Source organism: Magnolia sinica, chromosome 4 (genome assembly GCF_029962835.1).
Source record: "Magnolia sinica isolate HGM2019 chromosome 4, MsV1, whole genome shotgun sequence".
NCBI lineage: Eukaryota > Viridiplantae > Streptophyta > Magnoliopsida > Magnoliales > Magnoliaceae > Magnolia > Magnolia sinica.
In genome coordinates this window covers 53,907,242-53,926,967 of record NC_080576.1, presented here as the reverse complement: position 1 = coordinate 53,926,967, position 19,726 = coordinate 53,907,242, and the positions used below count along the sequence as shown (strand labels likewise).

Sequence of the window (19,726 nt, the reverse complement as noted above, 5' to 3'; positions counted from 1 at the left end):
AATGGAAACACCTACGGTTGATACCTCATGGGAGCCCACTATTATGTTTATTTGCCATCCAAACAATTTACAGGTTATTACCTAATCAGAAAAGTTGTAGGAGCAAATATAATCGATGCAAAACTTATGTGGCCCCACAAAGTTCCAATGGTGGGTTTCCAAAGGTAGGCGTTCAATCCTGGATGATTACTGTTGTGTGGCCCACATGTGCTTTGGATCTATTTGATTTTTTGAATCCTGGCGTATTATAATATTTATAAACTGATGAATGGAGTGGATTTGTCACGGAAATATCTGTGAGCCCCACACAGCTTCTGACCACATGAACTTTCTATGACCCGGTACATGAAATTCACGTCCCCAACGGTGGGGACCATCTAATTTATTGCTCCAGCGGACTACCACTCTATTTGTGGGTGGTCAACTCTTCCGCTTCCTTATTACAATAACCACTCCTTTTTCAATTTTAGCAACGGAGGAACGATATTTGGAACTGCACATGCACCTATGCGAAAATAAGCGCCTTACACGTGCTTAATTGAAAAATAAGTCAATAATCCAATAGGTTCATCAGTTCGGTCCATAGACAAGTATTAACTATCAAAGATATAAGATCATATCACGATTCTTAATTTCCACTGAATATTTTATAACATGGGCCATTGGTCCTTATTCCTAAAATCAATTTCATGTTGCAAATGCAGCATAGATCCAGTATACATGGCATGATTTTCCTTGTACGGTGACATTGGGTACCACATAAGAATGTTGTGATTTTCTAACACGTGCTCCAATTTCACGCGAATGTGGCGCTTGAGGATGAGCGGTTGCGAGAATCATTTCCTGACATTCACGCGTAGGTCATCATGTCCAATCGGGTTTGGTTCTTTCGTAATTCCAACTAACTAAAGTGCCATTGTCGTAACCAATGCTATATAAGGCTACCTCCATCACTGTCCCTACCCCTCTGAAAAATAGAAAGAAAACTCCCCCTCTTCTTTTCCCGTCTTTGTTTTTTTTCACTCCCAAAGTCTCTTCTTCAAAACCCTCAATTTTTCTCTTCCCCACCACCTATTTGTGAAATTGCCGCATATAGAGAGAGAGAGAGAGAGAGAGAGAGAGAGAGAGAGTTTTTTTATTGGGGGGGATCCAGCGCTGTCCTTGAAAACCACTTGCAGGGTTTCCCTGTGTTGGAAATGAGGGATGCTTTCGTGGCTGGCAAGGCTTGCGGAGTCGTGCTTGCGTCCGGTCCGTCGGTACGCCCGTATGAGCAAGGATGATGAGGATGACGTGCTGCTCTGGTCTCGAGACCTCGACCCGCATTCACTTGGCGAGTTCTCGTATGCCATCGTCCAGGCCAATGAGTCCATTGAGGACCATAGCCAGGTCGAGACAGGCCGCGATGCCACCTTCGTTGGGGTCTATGATGGGCATGGCGGGCCGGATGCCTCCCGATTCGTGTCTGATCATCTCTTCCTTAATCTCATGAGTAAGTGAAGGATTTATTCTTTATAGGAATTCGGCATTATACATTGTCTGAATGTGTCCATGGATGTTTATATTTATGTGCATTGTTGGGTTGTACAATGTTTTTCTTTCATAGGATTCTTCTTAATTGTATTTTAAGTTGGTCGATTTTGGGTGCTGTATAGATCTACTATGTGTGCTAGGAAGCATATCTTGTTTTTTCTTTGAGCCCACTATTTGGTCCACCCATGATGGGTTTTTTTTTTATTTATTTATTTATTTATTTATTTATTTATTTAAATGCATGTACCAGTGAGCAGGACTGTCCATCTTGTGGGCCCTGTGAGATATCACATTGGTCAGACATTTCTATCCATTCAATTTACAGCGTTTGCTTGTATGGTTAGAAGCCAAAAAATAGAATAAAAATGTCCACGTTCAACTGGGTAAATCACGTACTAGGATTGTCCCACGAGTTCTATAGCTTCTTTTTTTTTTTTTTTTTAAATATTATTTATTATTTATTATTTTTATAAGTGGTAGGGAATACCAGTTGTTTGGTCTCAAACTTGAATGATCTAAGCTTGATGGACCTGAAGCATGATCAAGGCAGGCATCCTGCTCTGTGTAGTATAGGAGTAGAACATGCATTGTCCCACCAGTTGTCCAGTTGTCGATAATTGGCAGGACATGCATTGTCCCATCCCACCACTTCTCCAGCTGTCTATGAGTAGTAGGGAACATGCCCAGTTGGATGGCTTGGATTCTCTGATCATGCAGCCACATAGCTCCCATCATGAATGGTCTAAGTGGGATGGAGCTCAAGCACACGTTCTTGGTCTCAATTTGCATAGGGATGCAAGCTATTGGTACTTGCTAGTCATCTGTTTTTGTTGACTTATTTCCTCTCTATACTATGGGAGTAAGCACCCTCTCTCTCTCTCTCTCTCTCTCTCTCTCTCGCTCTCTCGCTCTGTGTGTGTGTGTGTGTGTGTGTGTGTGTGTAGTTGCATCATGCACCTTGTTTGCTTGACAAGGTGTTTTATTATATTTAAAAGTGACACACATTCCTTTTATTTCATACAGGATTGGCTCGAGAAAACAAAACAGTATCTGAAGATGTTCTTAGAAATGCCTTCTCAGCTACTGAGGATGCATTTCTTGCTCATGTGCGTAAAACACGCCAAACAAAACCATTAATTGCTGCTATTGGTTCTTGTTGTTTGGTTGGAATTATCTGGGGAGGAAAATTATATGTTGCCAATGTGGGTGATTCTCGAGTTGTAGTAGGTTGTTTGAGTAGGTCAAATGACATCATTGCTGAGCAATTGACGAGGGATCATAATGCAAGTTTAGAGGAGGTTCGACAGGAACTCAGGTCTTCGCATCCAGATGATTCCCATATTGTTGTGCTAAAGCATGGGGTGTGGCGTATCAAAGGCATCATTCAGGTCAGTGAACTCACTATTTTGTCCTTCATTTCCCCCCCTTTTTCAATGGTACCACTTCGCATTTCCAAAGTCTGAATCTAGATTACTTTACACCCAGTATACCCAATCAACCTAGTTTGTAAGATTATGCATCTAACGGCAAGGCCTACATTATGAATGGATTGGATCTTGTACATGTGTGACACATCATTATGTACCAAAAAAGTGCATTTAGTGCACTCACCATTTGTAAAGAAGTACACTCACCATTTGTAAAGAAGTAGAAACGCCAATGATCGTTATAGAATTATAGAGTAAAAGAAGAGAGAGAAGTTGGATGTCCCTCTTCTCCTTTTTATATTGATTTAATAAGAGTTAGGATCAAGTTGCCATAAGTAACAAAAGCAAAAAACTCCAATAAGTCCCAAGCTAAAAACCTACTCTAACATAAACACCATAAAGAAGGAAAGAGCTTGGTGGGCTATATAGTTGCATGAATCGCGTAACTATGCATCAACATTCCCCCTTAAGTTGGAGCATAAATGTTGTTGATGCCAAGCTTAGAGTATATGTGTGTGGACTAACTGTGAGGAAGGGCTTCGGTGAATACATCAGTTAGGTCAAGATTGGACATATTGTGTAGATATTTCACCACTAGAAACCTTCTCATGGATAAAGTTACAATCAACCTTAATAGGTTTAGTTCTTTTATGATAGATTGAATTATTTGCAACGTGGGATGCTGCCTGATTATCATAGGACAATTGCATAGGTAGATTCACTGTAGATCCCATTTAGTACAACAGTTTCTTAATCCACATCAACTCTCAAGTAGTATGAGCCATTGCTCTCTATTCTTCCTCAACACTTGATTAGGCCACAATGTTATACTTCTTACTCTTTTACATGAGTAGATTTCCTCCCACAAGCATACAAATACCCAGTAGTAGACTGCCTATTTGCCAAAGAACATGCCTAGTCTGCATCAGAGTACCCTATAACCTGAAGATTATTGTTCCATTTGTATAGAATTCCTTGATCTGGTGTCCTTTTAAGATATTGCAAGAATATTTGCATCCATGTATGGTACCTTTGAAAAGTTCCTAAACGGGTTACCGCATTCACGGCATAAGATTCTAGTCAAATGATAGTTAAATGGTTAAGTTTCCCAGCCAATATTCTATACCTCCATGGGTTTTCAAATATATCTTCTAGATCACCGACAAGTTTGTGATTTGGATCCATTGGTCTTTCCACTAACTGAGTACCAAGAAGACCAATCGCTATAAGAACAACCAAAAGATACTTTTATTTAAATAGATTAATTCGTTCCTTTGATTTGGCAACTTTTATACCGAGAAGGTATTGAGTGCCTCTGTAAATACTTCTTCAACTCCTTAACTACTGTCATTTCCTGTAACATCAATATCATTAACATATACCACTAACACAATAAGGCCCATGGTGCCTCTCCGTATAAAGACTGAATGATCTAACTTTGAACAAAGTCATAGTTTAGTACAACTTTACTGAATTTGTCAAATAATGCATGTGGTGATTTCTTCAGTTCATAGATTGCCTTTCGTAATTTACATACATTTTTTGACTTCCCTTGAGTAAAGAAACTAGGCGGTTGCTCCATATAACTTAAGCAACACAATAAAAGCTTTTTCTATTCTTTTATTAACTGATTTATGTATTGGATTCCACTCGCCCCATGGTTGGGAACTAATGATTGGTTCGGTCTACAAAGATTTTGGATTTGCTCATAACAATCAAATTATATCTGGTCTTGTTTCCACTTTTCCAGTCATTCTAGATACAATTTTGAAATATTGGATCTTCCATTAGGTCATCATGAAAAAAAAAAAAGAAGGAATTTTTAGTGTTCACTTGGAAGAGGGGCCAACCGTGATTAATAGCCACGGAAGGAATATAATGAATAGAATTCAACTTGGCAACAAGAGAATGTTTTAGTGGCTGATTGAGTGGCTGGTTTATGTAGTAGGATTTAAGGATTTTGATTTTAGTTTTCTTAGTTTGTAAAGGCTTGATTGCCTGCTCGGCAATCCCCTTTTCCCCTTGTTTCTCTTTTTGTATCTGTTCCTCTCCTTTTTCTTTTCTATAAAGTAACCTTTCAAAAAAAAAAAAAAAAACTAGAGAATGTTTTAGCATAATCAACACCAAGTGTTTGAGTATATTTAGCAACCAGGCAAGCCTTTAAACGCTCAATCGTACCATTAGTCCACCAACAGGTAGACTACATGAGTTGCCAAGTGTTATTTTGATAAAAAGCAACCATTTTCTCCTCCATTGCTTGCTTCCATTCCCTATTTAACAATGCTTCTTGATATAACTTGGGAATAGAATGAGATGACAAGATAGGGCAAATTTGTGAAAAGTGGGAGGCAAGCATTGAAAAGATACATATGCAAAGATAGGATAATCAACACACACACACACACACACACACACTTCCTAAGGCAATAGGAACATCATACCTATTTGGAGAAGTCATTAGTTTATAGGCCTTAGAAGAGGATACAGTAGATGGCACATCATTTATTGGCTACATTGTATAATCATTTCAGTCATGAGTAGTCTTTTAGTTGAGGTACAATAGGAACAAAGGAGTTAACAGGTAAAGAGGTAGGAAGATTGGACTATGTTTTCTTCAATTGCAATAGGTATAGGCAGAACTTCCACATCAAGGGAGTTACTATCTTTTAAGAAGAATGGAGTAGACTTGAAGAAAGTAACATCTGTGTACACGACCTGATGGGGTTTGGGCGAGTGGCCAACACAGTGGGTATGCTCCCTATAGGCGTGGGTTTGACTCCCCTCTCCAGGCATTAAGAGATTGGACTATGTTTTCTTCAATCGCAATAGGTATAGGTAGAATTTCCACATTAAGAGATTTACTATCTTTTGAGAAGAATGGAGTAGACTCGAAGAAAGTAACATCTGCGTACATGACCCGACAGGGTTTGCGCGAGTGGCCAACATAGTGGATATACTCCCTATAGGCATGGGTTCGACTCCCCTTTCTGGCATTACCTGATGCACGTGGTTGCCGGTGATTGCATGCATCCGCAAGGAATAGTCTCGCCTCAAAAAAGGGCAGGGGCACACATTTGTGTACACATTGTCCTCGAAGTGAAGGACTGTAGAAATATAACCTCTTCGTGTTCAATAGTACTCGAGGAAAACACATTTAATGGCTTGAGGATTTGACTTATCACGACCCTATTCCACCTAGTGAACAAAACATACACATCTAAGAACTCTAAGAGGTGAAGAGAACAACAGAATATCTGGGAGTAAGACATTATGAAGTGATTTACCTATTAAAATATTTGAGGGCATTTGATTTTTCAGGAAACATGCCATTAGTACTGCATAACTCTAAAAACTTTTAGGAACATTCATGTGAAGTAATAAAGCACAATTTACTTCTAGCAGGTGATGATTTTATGTTCTGTCATGCCGTTTTGTTGTGGGGTGTGTGCACATGATGTTTGATGCAATATACCTATTTCAGAAAAATCTAGAATAAAGGATTGTGACATATATTCCTTGGCATTATTTGAATGAAACATGGACACTTTTGAGTTAAACTGGTTTTGTACTAACATGTGAAAGATCTTAAAAATAGATAATAATTCAAATCTTTCTTCCATAAAAAATCTAAGTTATTTGTGAAAAATCATTAACAAATGTAACAAAATCTTGTGCCTTGTCTTACTGGGAATTTTAACTAATCCCCAAACATACGAATGGACTAAAGAAAATAGAACTGAACTACGCTTTTTTACATGTGGTGGGAAGGTAACACGACAATATTTACTCAACTCACACACTCCAAAAACTAACACATGCAATAAGGAATGAATAACACTTGTGAGAAATTTTAGGGGTGGATGACCGAGACAGTAATGCTATTGATAAAGAGAGATGTTCTTTTGTGTTGTAGCTCCAACAATTTCATGATCAAGATGGTACAACCCATGGTGTTAATGTCCTCCACCGATCTTCTTCTTTGTCTTTAGATCTTGAAAAACACTGTGAATGATAGAAAGTTACAGAGCAATTAAAAGATTTTATGAGCTTGCTAACGGATAAAAGGTTGAAAGGAAATTTAGGGACAAAAAGGATAAGACAATGCAAGGAAAGAACTTGGATGAACAATACCCATTCCATCTACTTTGGATTGGATACCACCTTTCAAGTTGACATATGAATTTGTTAATACCGTATTGACGGAGGAAAAAGCAGTAGATCAAGGTATTCCATAGCGGTAATTGTACCTACCGTTATGAATACGTTGAATTGGTGTAATGGCCGATACACCCTTATGTTGGTTGAAAAGTTTTTTTACTCCAAAAATTCTAGAAAAATATCCAAAAATTTTGAAAAATTGTAATATTCTAAATATGCATTCATTTATAATTTTAAACATGTTTATGATAGTGTAACGGTCTAATCTTTGGTGAGAATGTTGTACCGGGTTATCTAATATATTTACGAACCCGACAACCTGAAATTAACTGTAAATCTTTTATATTCAAATATCAAAGCCGGCAGATCCAACAACATTTCGGCTTATGATTTGTTCATCTCAACGAGAAGAATATTGTATGGATGTGAACATCTTGTATCTTCTTCTTCAGTTCATAACATGGCTTTGAAATGAAGAAAAACTTGTCCACTCCAATGATTTTGACAGAGTTTAGGCTTTTTGATAATGTTCCACGCGCAACAATATGTTGTTGCGCGGGTCTGCGCAACATGTTGTTGCACGGTGCAACGCAAATGGAAGAAATCCATTTCTTCTTTCTCTTCCTTCTTTTCTTCAAAATTCCTTCGGAATCTTCTTCTCTGGAGCTCTGATCTTCTTCGTCATCTTCTTTGTGTTCAAATGAGAGGGAGAGTGGGGTATTTATAAGCCTTCACACGTGCGAACCCTCGATCTTCGTGCTGTGGACCCCACTTCTCATAATATCTTGACCACCTGGCCCATCCTGATCAATCTTACACTGTGCGATCCCGCGCAACTAACATTAATGTTGCGCGGGCCCGCGCAACAAACATTCTTTGCACGGGTTCATGCAACAATGATTTCCCCCTATTCTCTTTTTTCTTCATTTGTTCTTCCTTCTTATTATCTTGATCTTGCTTATCATTTTATATATTTTTATGTCTGAACAGATTCATAATTTAAGTAATTAATTTTGAGTTAATATATGCCTCATGTGCAATTTTTTAGGACCGTGTATGTGTGGCCTGCCTGTATTGTATATCCATGCCGTCCATCTGTTTTGCCAACATATTACAACATGGTCCAAAAATGAGGCAAATCTAGATCTCCAGTGGACCACCAATGGGTGAGACCCTAAATGTGGTGCCCATCTCGATGTATTTTTATATCCATGCCATTAAACTATTTTTCCAACTCATTTTAAGGCATGATCCCAAAAATCAGGCAGATATAAATCTCAGGTGGACCATAGTGAGTAACACCTTGAATGTGGGGCCCACCTCAACGCATTTTTTGTATATCCATGCCGTCCATCCTTTTTGCCAACTCATGTTAGGGCATGGTCCACAAAATGAGGCAGATCCAAATCTCAGGTGGACTCCCACAATTAAAAACTTATTGGGACCAAACTATTTTTTGGATCAAGCTGCTATTTGTGTTTTCCCATCATCCAGGTCTGTGATCTTATCAGCAAGTTCGATGGCAAATAAACATCACAGTGGGCCCTAGGAAGTTTTTAACTATGGCCATTCAATCCCTACTGTGTGGTCCACTTGAGATTTGGATCTGCTTCATTTTAGGGACCATGGCCTAAAATGAACTAAAAAAACTGCTGGACAACATGGATACACCACATAAATCAAGGTGCGCCCCATGCACCGAAACAATGCATGTGCACTAAGCGGTGTGCGTTGTGGAGTAAAAAAAATAAATTGAGTGTAACGATTGTCACGAGGACCGCTAGAGCCATTATGCACTGTAATGGCCGTTGCAATTCTTTTTTTGCTGGACCCCGTCATTTCAACCCTGTATTGCATAATGGTAACTGCTGTTACTGTTACGTGTAGGCCATTACGGCCTATATGTAACTGATTTGGGACACCTTGCAGTAGATTTACTTGTCATATGGTCAAATGCTCCGCAGTTGACCTATGGAGCAGAACACTTGGATCCCAAACAAGCCATATATATGAGGTTACGAACGCAGTTGTAGGGGCGATATAGGAACACGTTGATTCTACAGGTATTTAAACTTGGAATACTCTTGAGTAATTGTAACCATCTCTCTAGACGTACGTGACGGTTGTGTTGTAGAAGTGGAACTAGCTGGATGAGGCCCACTGCTTTCTTCAATATGAGATGCCTTAACCGATGCTGCCTTTCCTTGAATATCCCAACACTTCCAACCGAATGGCTTGTAAGCCTACAATGTGTGCACTTACAAGCCTACAATGTGTGCACTTCCAAGGTCCATGATCTCTACCATGACCTCCTCCGGTCCTCCCACTTCACCATAATCGCATTGATTACCTTTGCCACCATGACCACCACCTCTGCCTCATCCTGAGAAAGATGTAAGAGTATAGTTATCATTGGTTTCACATGTAGACCCTGGGGATACATGTTGGGAGGTGTGCTTCTACCTCGTTTAGAGATGGCATATCCTTGCCACCCAAAATCTATGCACAAACTGGCTCATACTCAGGTTTTAAACCGGATAAAAATTTAGCTACTTGAAACTCATCATGTTGCTTTTTCAAATTTGTAGTGAGAAGCTGGTACACATCTAGCTCCTATCATATTCCTTCAAGTTTTGAATAATAGTCATCCAAGGATTTATCTCTATTGAATTCCAAATATCTCCTCAAACTGTGGGTACGTACAAAAGATGTTTTTGTCGGATGAATACATCTCTTGAAATGAATCCACACGTCCTCTGCAGTATAAAAAAACATTACATTCACACTAATGGATTGTTCCATACTATTCCACAACCATGTCATATTAGGTTTTTCTATGGTCAAGTATTTGAATTTTCCCTTGGCTATTAAAAACACTTGGATGAACTTTGACCACTAGAGATAATTTGTTCCATTTTAACTTGGAAGAGGCTATCAGCTATCTAGATCCCTAAAAAACTAGATGGATTTACGAATCCGGTTTTCAGATCACTTTCCTCTATTAAAGGAAAGAAGAATACCACTAGTTTTGCGTCAACACACGTCACAATCAACGGAAACTTCACTTACACACTTCATACAATGGGCACATCATTCTTGGAGAGAACAACCAGCCCACGTGTCCACACTTTCCATCCATCTATGGGGGATGAAAAGATCAAGTGTACAACATTCGACAAGAGCAACCAGCCCACATGCTTCAAATAACCACATGAGAGGTGATGACCACATGGACTTCATTCACCTTCCATTACAAAGGCCCGACACATAAAACGGGGGAGAACACAAAGAAACCTTAGGCTTCTTAAAGAAGTTATGGCTCAAGGAAAATGAATAAGTCCCAAAAAATAAAACGGAGAGAGAAGAAAGAGAATGAGGAGAGGAGTGGAAGATGAATTACACCAAGAGCAAGGAACGCTCTGATACCATGTAGAATTATATAGAATAAAAGAGGAAAAAAAGTAGAGAGAGAGAGAGAGAGAGAGAGAGAGAGAGAGAGAGAGAGAGTCCATTTAAGAGCCCCTTTTTTAAATATTAATTTAATAAAAAGAGAGAACAAAGAGAATGAGGGGAGGAGCGGAAGATGTATTACACCAACAACAAGGAACACTCTGATACCATGTAGAATTATATAGAATAAAAGAGGAAGAAAAGTAGAGAGAGAGAGAGAGAGAGAGAGAGAGAGAGAGAGAGAGAGAGCCCATTTTTTAAATATTAATTTAATAAAGAGTTAAAAGGACCAAATTGCCCTTAAGCAAAAAAAAAAAAAAAAAAAAAAAAAAAAAAAAAAAAAAGCCCAGTCATTTCTAAAGTAAAAAACCCACTCTAACATAAACATCATGAAGAAGTAAAGGGTGTATGGCCCACACAAGTATTCGTCAACAATCCCGAATGGTTATCACTTCTAAACGCTCCAAATACAACAATCAAAATAAGATGGCTAAGCTGCTCTATTAATGTAAATTTTGGTGGGTGCTCGTACACAAATGGGGCCCATGATTTGGATGGTCCTATAGCCACATGCTTATGCATGTGTATGGTCGATAAACACCAACTTAAAAAGATGGTGTTGTACTATCACAATCGTTCATGCCCCTTTCATAAGCGATGGAGTATTGTCTACCACAAATGTGGCATAGATTGTAACAATTGTGATTGACCAAACATTGGGCCCCATTGTGGATTGAACATCAACCAGAATTTGTACTGATAAATAATTTCATATGCTCATTGCATTTAACACATCAATGATTTTATTTTAATATCCATTTGATGTCATAAATTAAGTGCTGGTATCTTTTGATAAATGTGAGTCGTAGAACATGCTCCGTCCACAATGGATCACTCGCTTTGGATTGTCTGGATTGAAGTGTGTGGTGAACTTTTATGTAGGTAAGATATATTGTTGTTGTGATGATGGTGCTGCTGCTGCAGCTGTTTGCATTGCTGTGACTCTGTATATATGCAGGTGGTTTGGCGTTTTTTCTTGCCACAACCTCCATGTGTAGGCAAGTTTGAAATAAAATTCGACCACAACCTCCATTTGTAGGCAAGTTTGAAATAAAACTCCACCATAACAGGATGCAGTGAATTCCTCTTCCTCTTCTTATCTTATATTTATTTGTATATGGAACTAAATTGATCTGATTCATGAACTGAACCAAATTGGCCTTGACCCTTCATCTAAATAAATCAAACTGCTTTAATCTAGTCCACTGATTTTGGGTGATTTGAACTGAGAATTTGTTCAACAAACCAAATCACTTTCCAAGGATATGTTCATCAAATTAGGTAACTATGGTTGAGGCTAACCATAAGAGGGATGGTGAGGTGGTGGTGGACAAAAGTGGCAATGTGAAGTGGTGGTGGCCAAGCGATGGACGGTGTTTAGAGGCTGGTTCTAGTTGAAGTTTTGTCAGTGGGGCCTTCCGGAGACAAGGTGGTTGTTGCACAAAGGTTTGGGGAGAGGAATAGAGGAAAATAACCTTCTGGAATGAAGGAGAGGGAGAGGAGGAAGAGATGATGAATGATGATATATATATATTTAGTGAAAGAGAGAGAGAGAGAGAGAGAGAGAGAGAGAGAGAGTGCCGGTCTCCTACGAACTGTACCGCACAGAATTTATGTGCTAGCCTTCATGTACGCCGTAGGATGAGGAGAGCGGCTGGGATTCCACTTCATTGAGAAAGAGTCTTCAACTCTCTCCTACATTCATTCTACATTCACGCCGAGGGAGGCGGATTAGCTACTGCCAAGTGGCATCACCAAGTTTTGTGGGCCCACCTTGATGTATTTGTCGTATCCACACCGTCCATCCAGTTTTAGAGATCATTTTAGGACATGAGAAAAAGAATGAGCATATCGAAAGCTGGAGTGGACCCCACCACAGAAAACAATAAGGAGAGATTGAAACAGTGTTGATTGAACGTCGACTATTAAAAACGTTTTGAGGGCCATAAAAGTTTTGGATCAAGTTGATCTTTGTTTTTTTTCCCTTCATCCAGGTTTGTATGACCTAATCAACAAATTGGATGTCAAATAAACAGTATAGTTGGCCTTAGTAGGATTTTAATGGTGGATATCCAATCACTATTGTTTTCTTGTGGTGTGGTCCACTTTAGATTTATATCCGTCTCATTTTTTGTATTAAGCTCTAAAATGATCTTTAAAAATGGATGAAGGGCATGGATAAGAGACATACTTCATAGTGGGGCCCACATGGCTAGTGGCAAGGGGTAGCCAATCCGTTTCCACCTGTGTGTGGTACAACATCTGATCCAAACGAAATCGGATTGCGTACTGAGTTACTCAGAACGCTCTTATCATTGGGCCCACAGTGAATGTATTTGGTTTATCCACACCGTTGATCCGTTTTTCTAGATCATTACAGTGGTTGAGCCCAAAATTGAAGCATATCCAAAGCTCAAGTGGGCCATACCACAGGAAACAGTGGGAATAATGATTTCTACCGTTGAAATTTTCTTATGGCCCACAGTGATGTTTATTTGTCATTCAACCCGTTCATAAGATCACAAATACATGGATGAAGGGAAAACTAAAATATCAACTTGATCCAAAACTTGTGGCCTCCCAGAATTTTTCAATGGTAGATTTTCTATTCATACTATTTCCTATGATGTGGTCCACTTAAGATTTTTGTAGGCTTAAGTTTTGAATTCATGCAATAAAATTATATGATAAAATGGATGGACAGAGTGGATAAAATAAATAAATCACGGTGGGCCCCATAGATTTTACTTAGTACACTTAGGGTACTGAGTTACTCGGCATGCAATCCGCTTCCAATCCAGACTTTTGGACGTGGTTTGGCTAGTACGCTACCACTAGCCAGTGGCTAGTGGTCGGTTCAATGTGGACCCCACAATGATGTATAAGTTTTATCCACGCCGTCCATCCATTTTTAAAGATAGTTTTATATCTTGATACCAAAAATGAGGTGGATCTAAATCTCAGGTGGACCACACCATGGAAAAGAAATTTGATTGAAAGTCCACCATTAAAAACCTCCTAGGCCTCTGTAATGGTTATTTGACATCGAACCTATTGATTAGGTCATAAAAATTTGGAAGAAGTGAAAAAATATATAACAGCTTGATCCAAAACTTTTGTGGCCCCAAGTAGTTTTTAATGGTGGGCGTTCAATCAACACTTTGCGGTCCACTCGAGATTTGGATCAACCTCATTTTTAGGCTCATACCATAAAATGATATAAAAGAATGGGTGGATTGAATGGATGAAACACACATCATGGTGGGGCTCACGGAGCATTGACCACTAGCCATTGGCTAGACGGTTACCGGCCAATCCGTTTCCTGATTTCTTGCCAAGGCCTTTCGCATCAAGTTCCTACGCTAGAACATAGGTGGGGTGCACCGTGATGTTTTTGAGAAATCCATCCCATTCATCCATTTTTTGAGATCATGTTAGGACATAGGGTAAAAAATGAGCTGGATCTAATACTCAAGTGTATTGAAAACATGAGGATTGAATGTCCACGGCTTAAATATTCATGGGGCCACATAAGTTTTGAATCAAGATAATATTTTTGTTTTTAGTTATCTCAGTAGAAATGATGTTATGAACGGTGCGGATGTCATGTAAACATTACTGTCGATCTCGCAGGGCTGCGTATGGCATGTAAACATTACTGTCCACCTCGCAGAGCCCTGCCCATCCACGCGGGGGTTGGACGCAATCCCTGTCCAAAACTGACTGGTTGAGAAGACTTGCTATTGAAGTGACGTCACCTAATTATGTGGGCCTCACTATGATGTATGTGTTGTATCTACACCGTCCATCCATTTGTAGAGATCATTTTATGGCATGAACCAAAGAATGAATCAGATCAAAAGCTTGAGTGAACCCCACCACAGAAAACAGTGGAGATAGTGACGCTCACCATTAAAAACTTGTAAGGGCCACAAAAGTTTTTTGATCAAGCTGATATTAGTGTTTTCCCTTCTTTAATGTCTAGGTTAACATATGAACAGGTTAGATCTTAAATAAACATCATAGTGGACCTTATGAAGGTTTTAACGGTGGGTTCTGTGGTGGGGTTCACTCCAGCTTTCGATATACTCATTCTTTTTCTCATGTCCTAAAATGATTTCTAAAACTGGATGGACAGTGTGGATACAACAAATACATCAAGGTGGGCCTACAAAACTTGGTGACGTCACTTAAGTCTTGCTGCTCAACTTGGCAGTAGCTAATCCGCCTCCCTCGGCGTGAGTGTAGGAGAGAGTCTTTTTTTCCAAAGACTCTCTTTCATAATGCAGTGGAATCCCAACTGCTCTCCTCATCCTACGGCGTACATGAAGGCTTGCACATAAATTCCGTGCAGTACGGTTTGTAGGAGACTAGCTATATATATATATATATATATATATATATATATATATATATATATATATATATTTATATTAGAGGATAAGAGAACATTCCCTGATACCATTTTAGCATTGAAGGCAATTGCATTTCTTGAATAGAGGGAATACAGGATCCGCTATCTATAGATCTAACACAAAAGATGAGTAGAGAATATAAGAGTAGAATGTAGGATCAGAGAACTTGCTCTGATACCATGTTGACCGAAGACAATTTTATGTGATAGAATGCAATATATGATATTTATAGACCTCTAGTACCAAATGCAGGAAGAATCTAGAATAGGTGGGAGGATTGGAGAGATCCAGACAGTAATATATTTGCAAGTTTGCCATCACCAAAGAATTACAGGAATGCCACTACAAATACAAGGGTACTAATCATCCCTCAACAAGTACAGCTTTGTCTGCTAATATGCACGGGTGACTGATCTTTCTCAAAGTATCTGGGTATCATGATTCCGGGAAAATCAGTACTAGTTCATGTGAAATGGATCGATTATACTATACCTGGCCGCGCTTCCATTTGTATGTATTTTCAATGCATCTTAGGTAAGCACGTGCCTGGTGTTCTGTTTTTGGTTTGCATATTTAGCAGATATACTTAACTGAAACCTAATTTGATTTTCTTTTTTATTCCATAAGTGCTGTGTGCTTTGTGTGTTTTGTTATGTTAGCGCATGCTTTTACAGTTGGGTACAAGGTGTTCCATATCTGTTACGATACACCCGTAAAGGCCAATATGTATAGGTAACGGCCATGACCGATACGCGATACCGGGGTGAAAAGGGGCAGTTAGTATTTTTAGACCATATCAGCCGTTACGGTGGCCGTAAAGTCCGTTACGGGCATAATGACCATTACTCCCGTAACAGTAGAAAAACGATCACTTTTTTCTTCTTTTTTTTCCCTTATTTAAATTCATTTTTTCCTCTTTTTCACTTTTCTCATTTCAAAAACTCTCCTATATCATTTTACAACAGATTTCGACCACTCTTACTATAACTTTTAAGATTAAAACTGTGGATTGAAGTGATTTGAGCGAATAGAATCTCTGAAGGACTTTTTTTCAAAAAATTGAAAAAGCAATATTTATGTCTTTTTCTGATTTCTAGTTCTAATGCTTGTTTGTGATGTGTAAACATTAGATTCATAATCATATTAAATAATTCACTAGACAGCCCGATGCAACACTCTCACCAAAGAGTGGACCGTTACACTAGCATAAACATATTCAAAACAAAAAATGAATATATATTTGAAATATTTACATTATTCTTGATTTTCTAGATATTTTTTCTGAATATTTCGGATAAAAGAAAATTTTCAACCGTTACGGAGGTCGTAACGGTCATTACCACCCCGTATCGGCTGTTATGGCCGATACCCGTATCGGTAATGGTGGTGACTGTTACGGCCACCGTTACCGATACGGAATACCTTGGTTGGGTATATTCACATATCGCTTGTATATTGATGTCGCGCTCTTTACATATGGTGGTTGTAGGTTTCCAGATCAATAGGAGATGCATACTTGAAAGCACCAGAATTTACTCTGGATCCATCTATCTCACGTTTCCATCTCTCTGAACCTCTTCGTCGGCCTGTACTGACGGCACAACCATCTGTATATACGAGAGTAATATGCCCCCAAGATAAGTTTTTGATATTTGCATCTGATGGCCTTTGGGAACATGTGACGAATCAAGAAGCAGCAGAAATTGTGTACAATTACCCACGAGCGGTATATTTCCCTCTCTGCATTCCCTGCTTTATCCTCTCTTTTCACTGCTCTGAGGTTCACCCTCGTTTCTATGATAGGGAATAGCCAGGAGACTTGTCATAAAAGCTCTACAAGAGGCAGCTAGGAAGAGAGAAATGAGATATGCAGACCTTAAGAAGGTTGAGAAGGGAATCCGGCGCTTCTTCCATGATGATATAACTGTCATTGTTATCTTTATAGATCACGAGTTGCTGGGTAAAAACACCAGTCCATCACAGTTATCAGTACGTGGATTTGTTGATGCAGTTGGACCATCGGAATTTTCTGTCTTGGAAGGGGTCAGCATGCATTCCAAATGATCAGCCTGATGCAGAAGCGGGGTCTTTAACTAAATCCCCAGGTCCAGCTTCCACCCGCCTTCCTTTTTTTTTTGAGAGAGAGAGATGATCCAGCTTCCCCCTTGCTGTGCTATTGCTACATTTTGAAGGTTTCTGTCCCCACCTCTTCTATTTCAGTCTCTTTTTAATTTTTGATGTTTTTCTTATTCCTGCTGTTAAGTTGAACTGGACCCTGATCTTCTTCTTCTTCTTCTTCTTCTTGTTTTATATTTATTCTTATTATTTTTTTTCCACTTTTTTCTTTTTCATGCCGTAAGTTGAACCAGACCCTGATCCAATACTGATCGGTGCTCATCTTCCAATAAAAATTTCTATATGCCCGTCTTTTTCCCCATCTACGAGCATGTGTAATGGGTGTGTATGCAATTTTTTTCTTTTCTTTGGCATGCTACTCGTAAATCGTAATACATTGAGACCGTAAAATGTTGGTCCATGTAGTTCTTACTTTTGCACCCGATCCAGCCATTCATATGTTTCTGCATGACTGAACGTTAATTTCCCAAAGCATCTTTCATCAATATTCGGATCATGTTCTAAATATTGGCTTACTGAGTTGTTAGATTGCAGATAAAAGTTCCATGATCATCAATGTGCTGTGCTAATCATGTATCAAAGGGCCCACTGTGCTGGTTGAAATAGCGATTGTAGGGTCATAATCCAGATGGATTATGGTATGCTGCTCCTGACAAACTGCAAAGAGAAGGCATGAATCTAGATTGCTTGGGTATAATTAATCTCCAAATCACACCAACATTTTTCTCTTGAATCCCTAAGCTACATCCATTTGCATTTGTTCATTTGGACAGTTCAATCTATCGACCTTCACTGTCCATTTAGTCTAGAACACAATTTCATGGGCTACCATGTGAAAATCAGACTGGTGGTATGATCCAATCCATCCTTGATTTTTGGCTTATTTTGTGTAGCATCCTTGTTTTCGAAGCAATGGATGGGATGTTTATGATTGCCTAACAGAAGTGATCATGATGGGTTTTGTAGATATTGTTAAAAGAAGTGTTTTCCTCGATAATGTTATATTTTTAATTACTAAAATAAATCAAATCATCATTAATTAATATTAATAAAGCCTTATCCCAATTAATTGGGTTTACGTACCAAATGAAATCAAATAACCAAAAGATGTCTAAAAGATGATTAACTAAGAGATACAAATGAATATGGTGTTCATCAGGAACACAAAAGAGACTGTACAACATCTGTATGGTACTTTGAATGTGTTCCCATCAAGCCAGAGCTTACCAATGACTCCTGGGATATGAACCATTGCCTCACGTCCTGTGACTTTTGAACCGCACTTTTGGTGGTGAGGATTTGATTCGTTGGCGTTTTCTTCCGTTAGTGGAGATTTTAAACCAATGGTTTGTCTCCTGGCTTGATAAATGATTCAACAAGAAGTCGCTGATGGCATTGGTTTTGACTAGGGAGTCCCAGATATTTGAATCAGAGGACTTCTATAATGATGGTGTTTAAGGGTTGGAAGGGTTGGACCTTATTAGAGAAAAACAAAATAGCAAAAAGAGGCTTTTTTTGATACATTGTAGAAATAAGGAAAAGAAGAGAAAAGGGAATGTCTATCTATTATCTCCTTGCCTATAATTCTTTATTTATCATCATCTCCCTATTTACAAAGATGGTCTTCTATTTACATAGATAACTAACAAAAATAAATAAATAAATAAAAGAGACATCAATTTGGTGTTTATAAGGAACACAACGGGGGACTGTGTGCATCTCATCAGTTCGGTGCTCCGCATGTACACATAGACTGGTGCACTCTAAAGGGCCTTAATAAATACATTGATCAAAATCTTGCACTATCTTGACTGTAAATATTTTAGATGTTATTGATAAGGTGGTTAGTATTGTTAGATTGGTGCGATGTTTGCATTAAATAATGCATTGAAACCTAATAAACATTCTACATAATACCTATGCAACTAAGAGTACCATAAGATTAGCATTTCTCATTTCCCACTCTATCATTTGACCAAACCATTAAAAAATAATAATAATAATAATAATAAAATCCAGAATGAAGTGTTCTGAGCACTGTTTAAACAGTTCAATATTGGGAATTTAGGTACATTGATTAGATGTGAATAAGATAAGTGAGTTTGGACATGGGAAGGTGTTTTGCGGTTCATTTGTACAGATGAACCATGACTCACATCACCTTCTCTCATCCTACTTTAGTAATTGCTTCTGAAACCATATCAGCTCCAAATCCAAATATGATGAGCGGAGTCATGGTAACATGGTTTTAGAAACAATTATAGTGATTTTGCCGTTGGATGAAAATTTCCTTGGAAAGCCCACATATAACTTGCATAGAAACAGATGAACCATTATGATCTCCAAAACTAGGATACTGAAACACATACATAATTTTTTTAATTATATATATATATATATATATATATATATATATATATATATATAAAATTAAAAAATCCACAAATCGGAAGAGGGATCGGCCCACATAAGTTGAGCCATATTGGACTTGAAGACCAATAGGTCTATGCACGTGTGTGGGCCTCCACACACTCCCACTGAGCCTTGAAG

General features: G+C 38.6%; 1 protein-coding gene across 1 annotated transcript; it reads left to right on the top strand.

Annotated features, from left to right (window-relative positions):
- Window positions 1-1,046: 1,046 nt before the first annotated feature.
- On the top strand, window positions 1,047-17,892 carry LOC131243122 (probable protein phosphatase 2C 25). Its single transcript, XM_058242234.1, has 4 exons — window positions 1,047-1,489; window positions 2,554-2,918; window positions 16,530-16,766; window positions 16,844-17,892. Exons 1-4 carry the CDS (start codon window positions 1,204-1,206, stop codon window positions 17,102-17,104), a joined length of 1,149 nt encoding a protein of 382 aa, XP_058098217.1. The 5' UTR covers window positions 1,047-1,203; the 3' UTR covers window positions 17,105-17,892.
- Window positions 17,893-19,726: the final 1,834 nt, after the last annotated feature.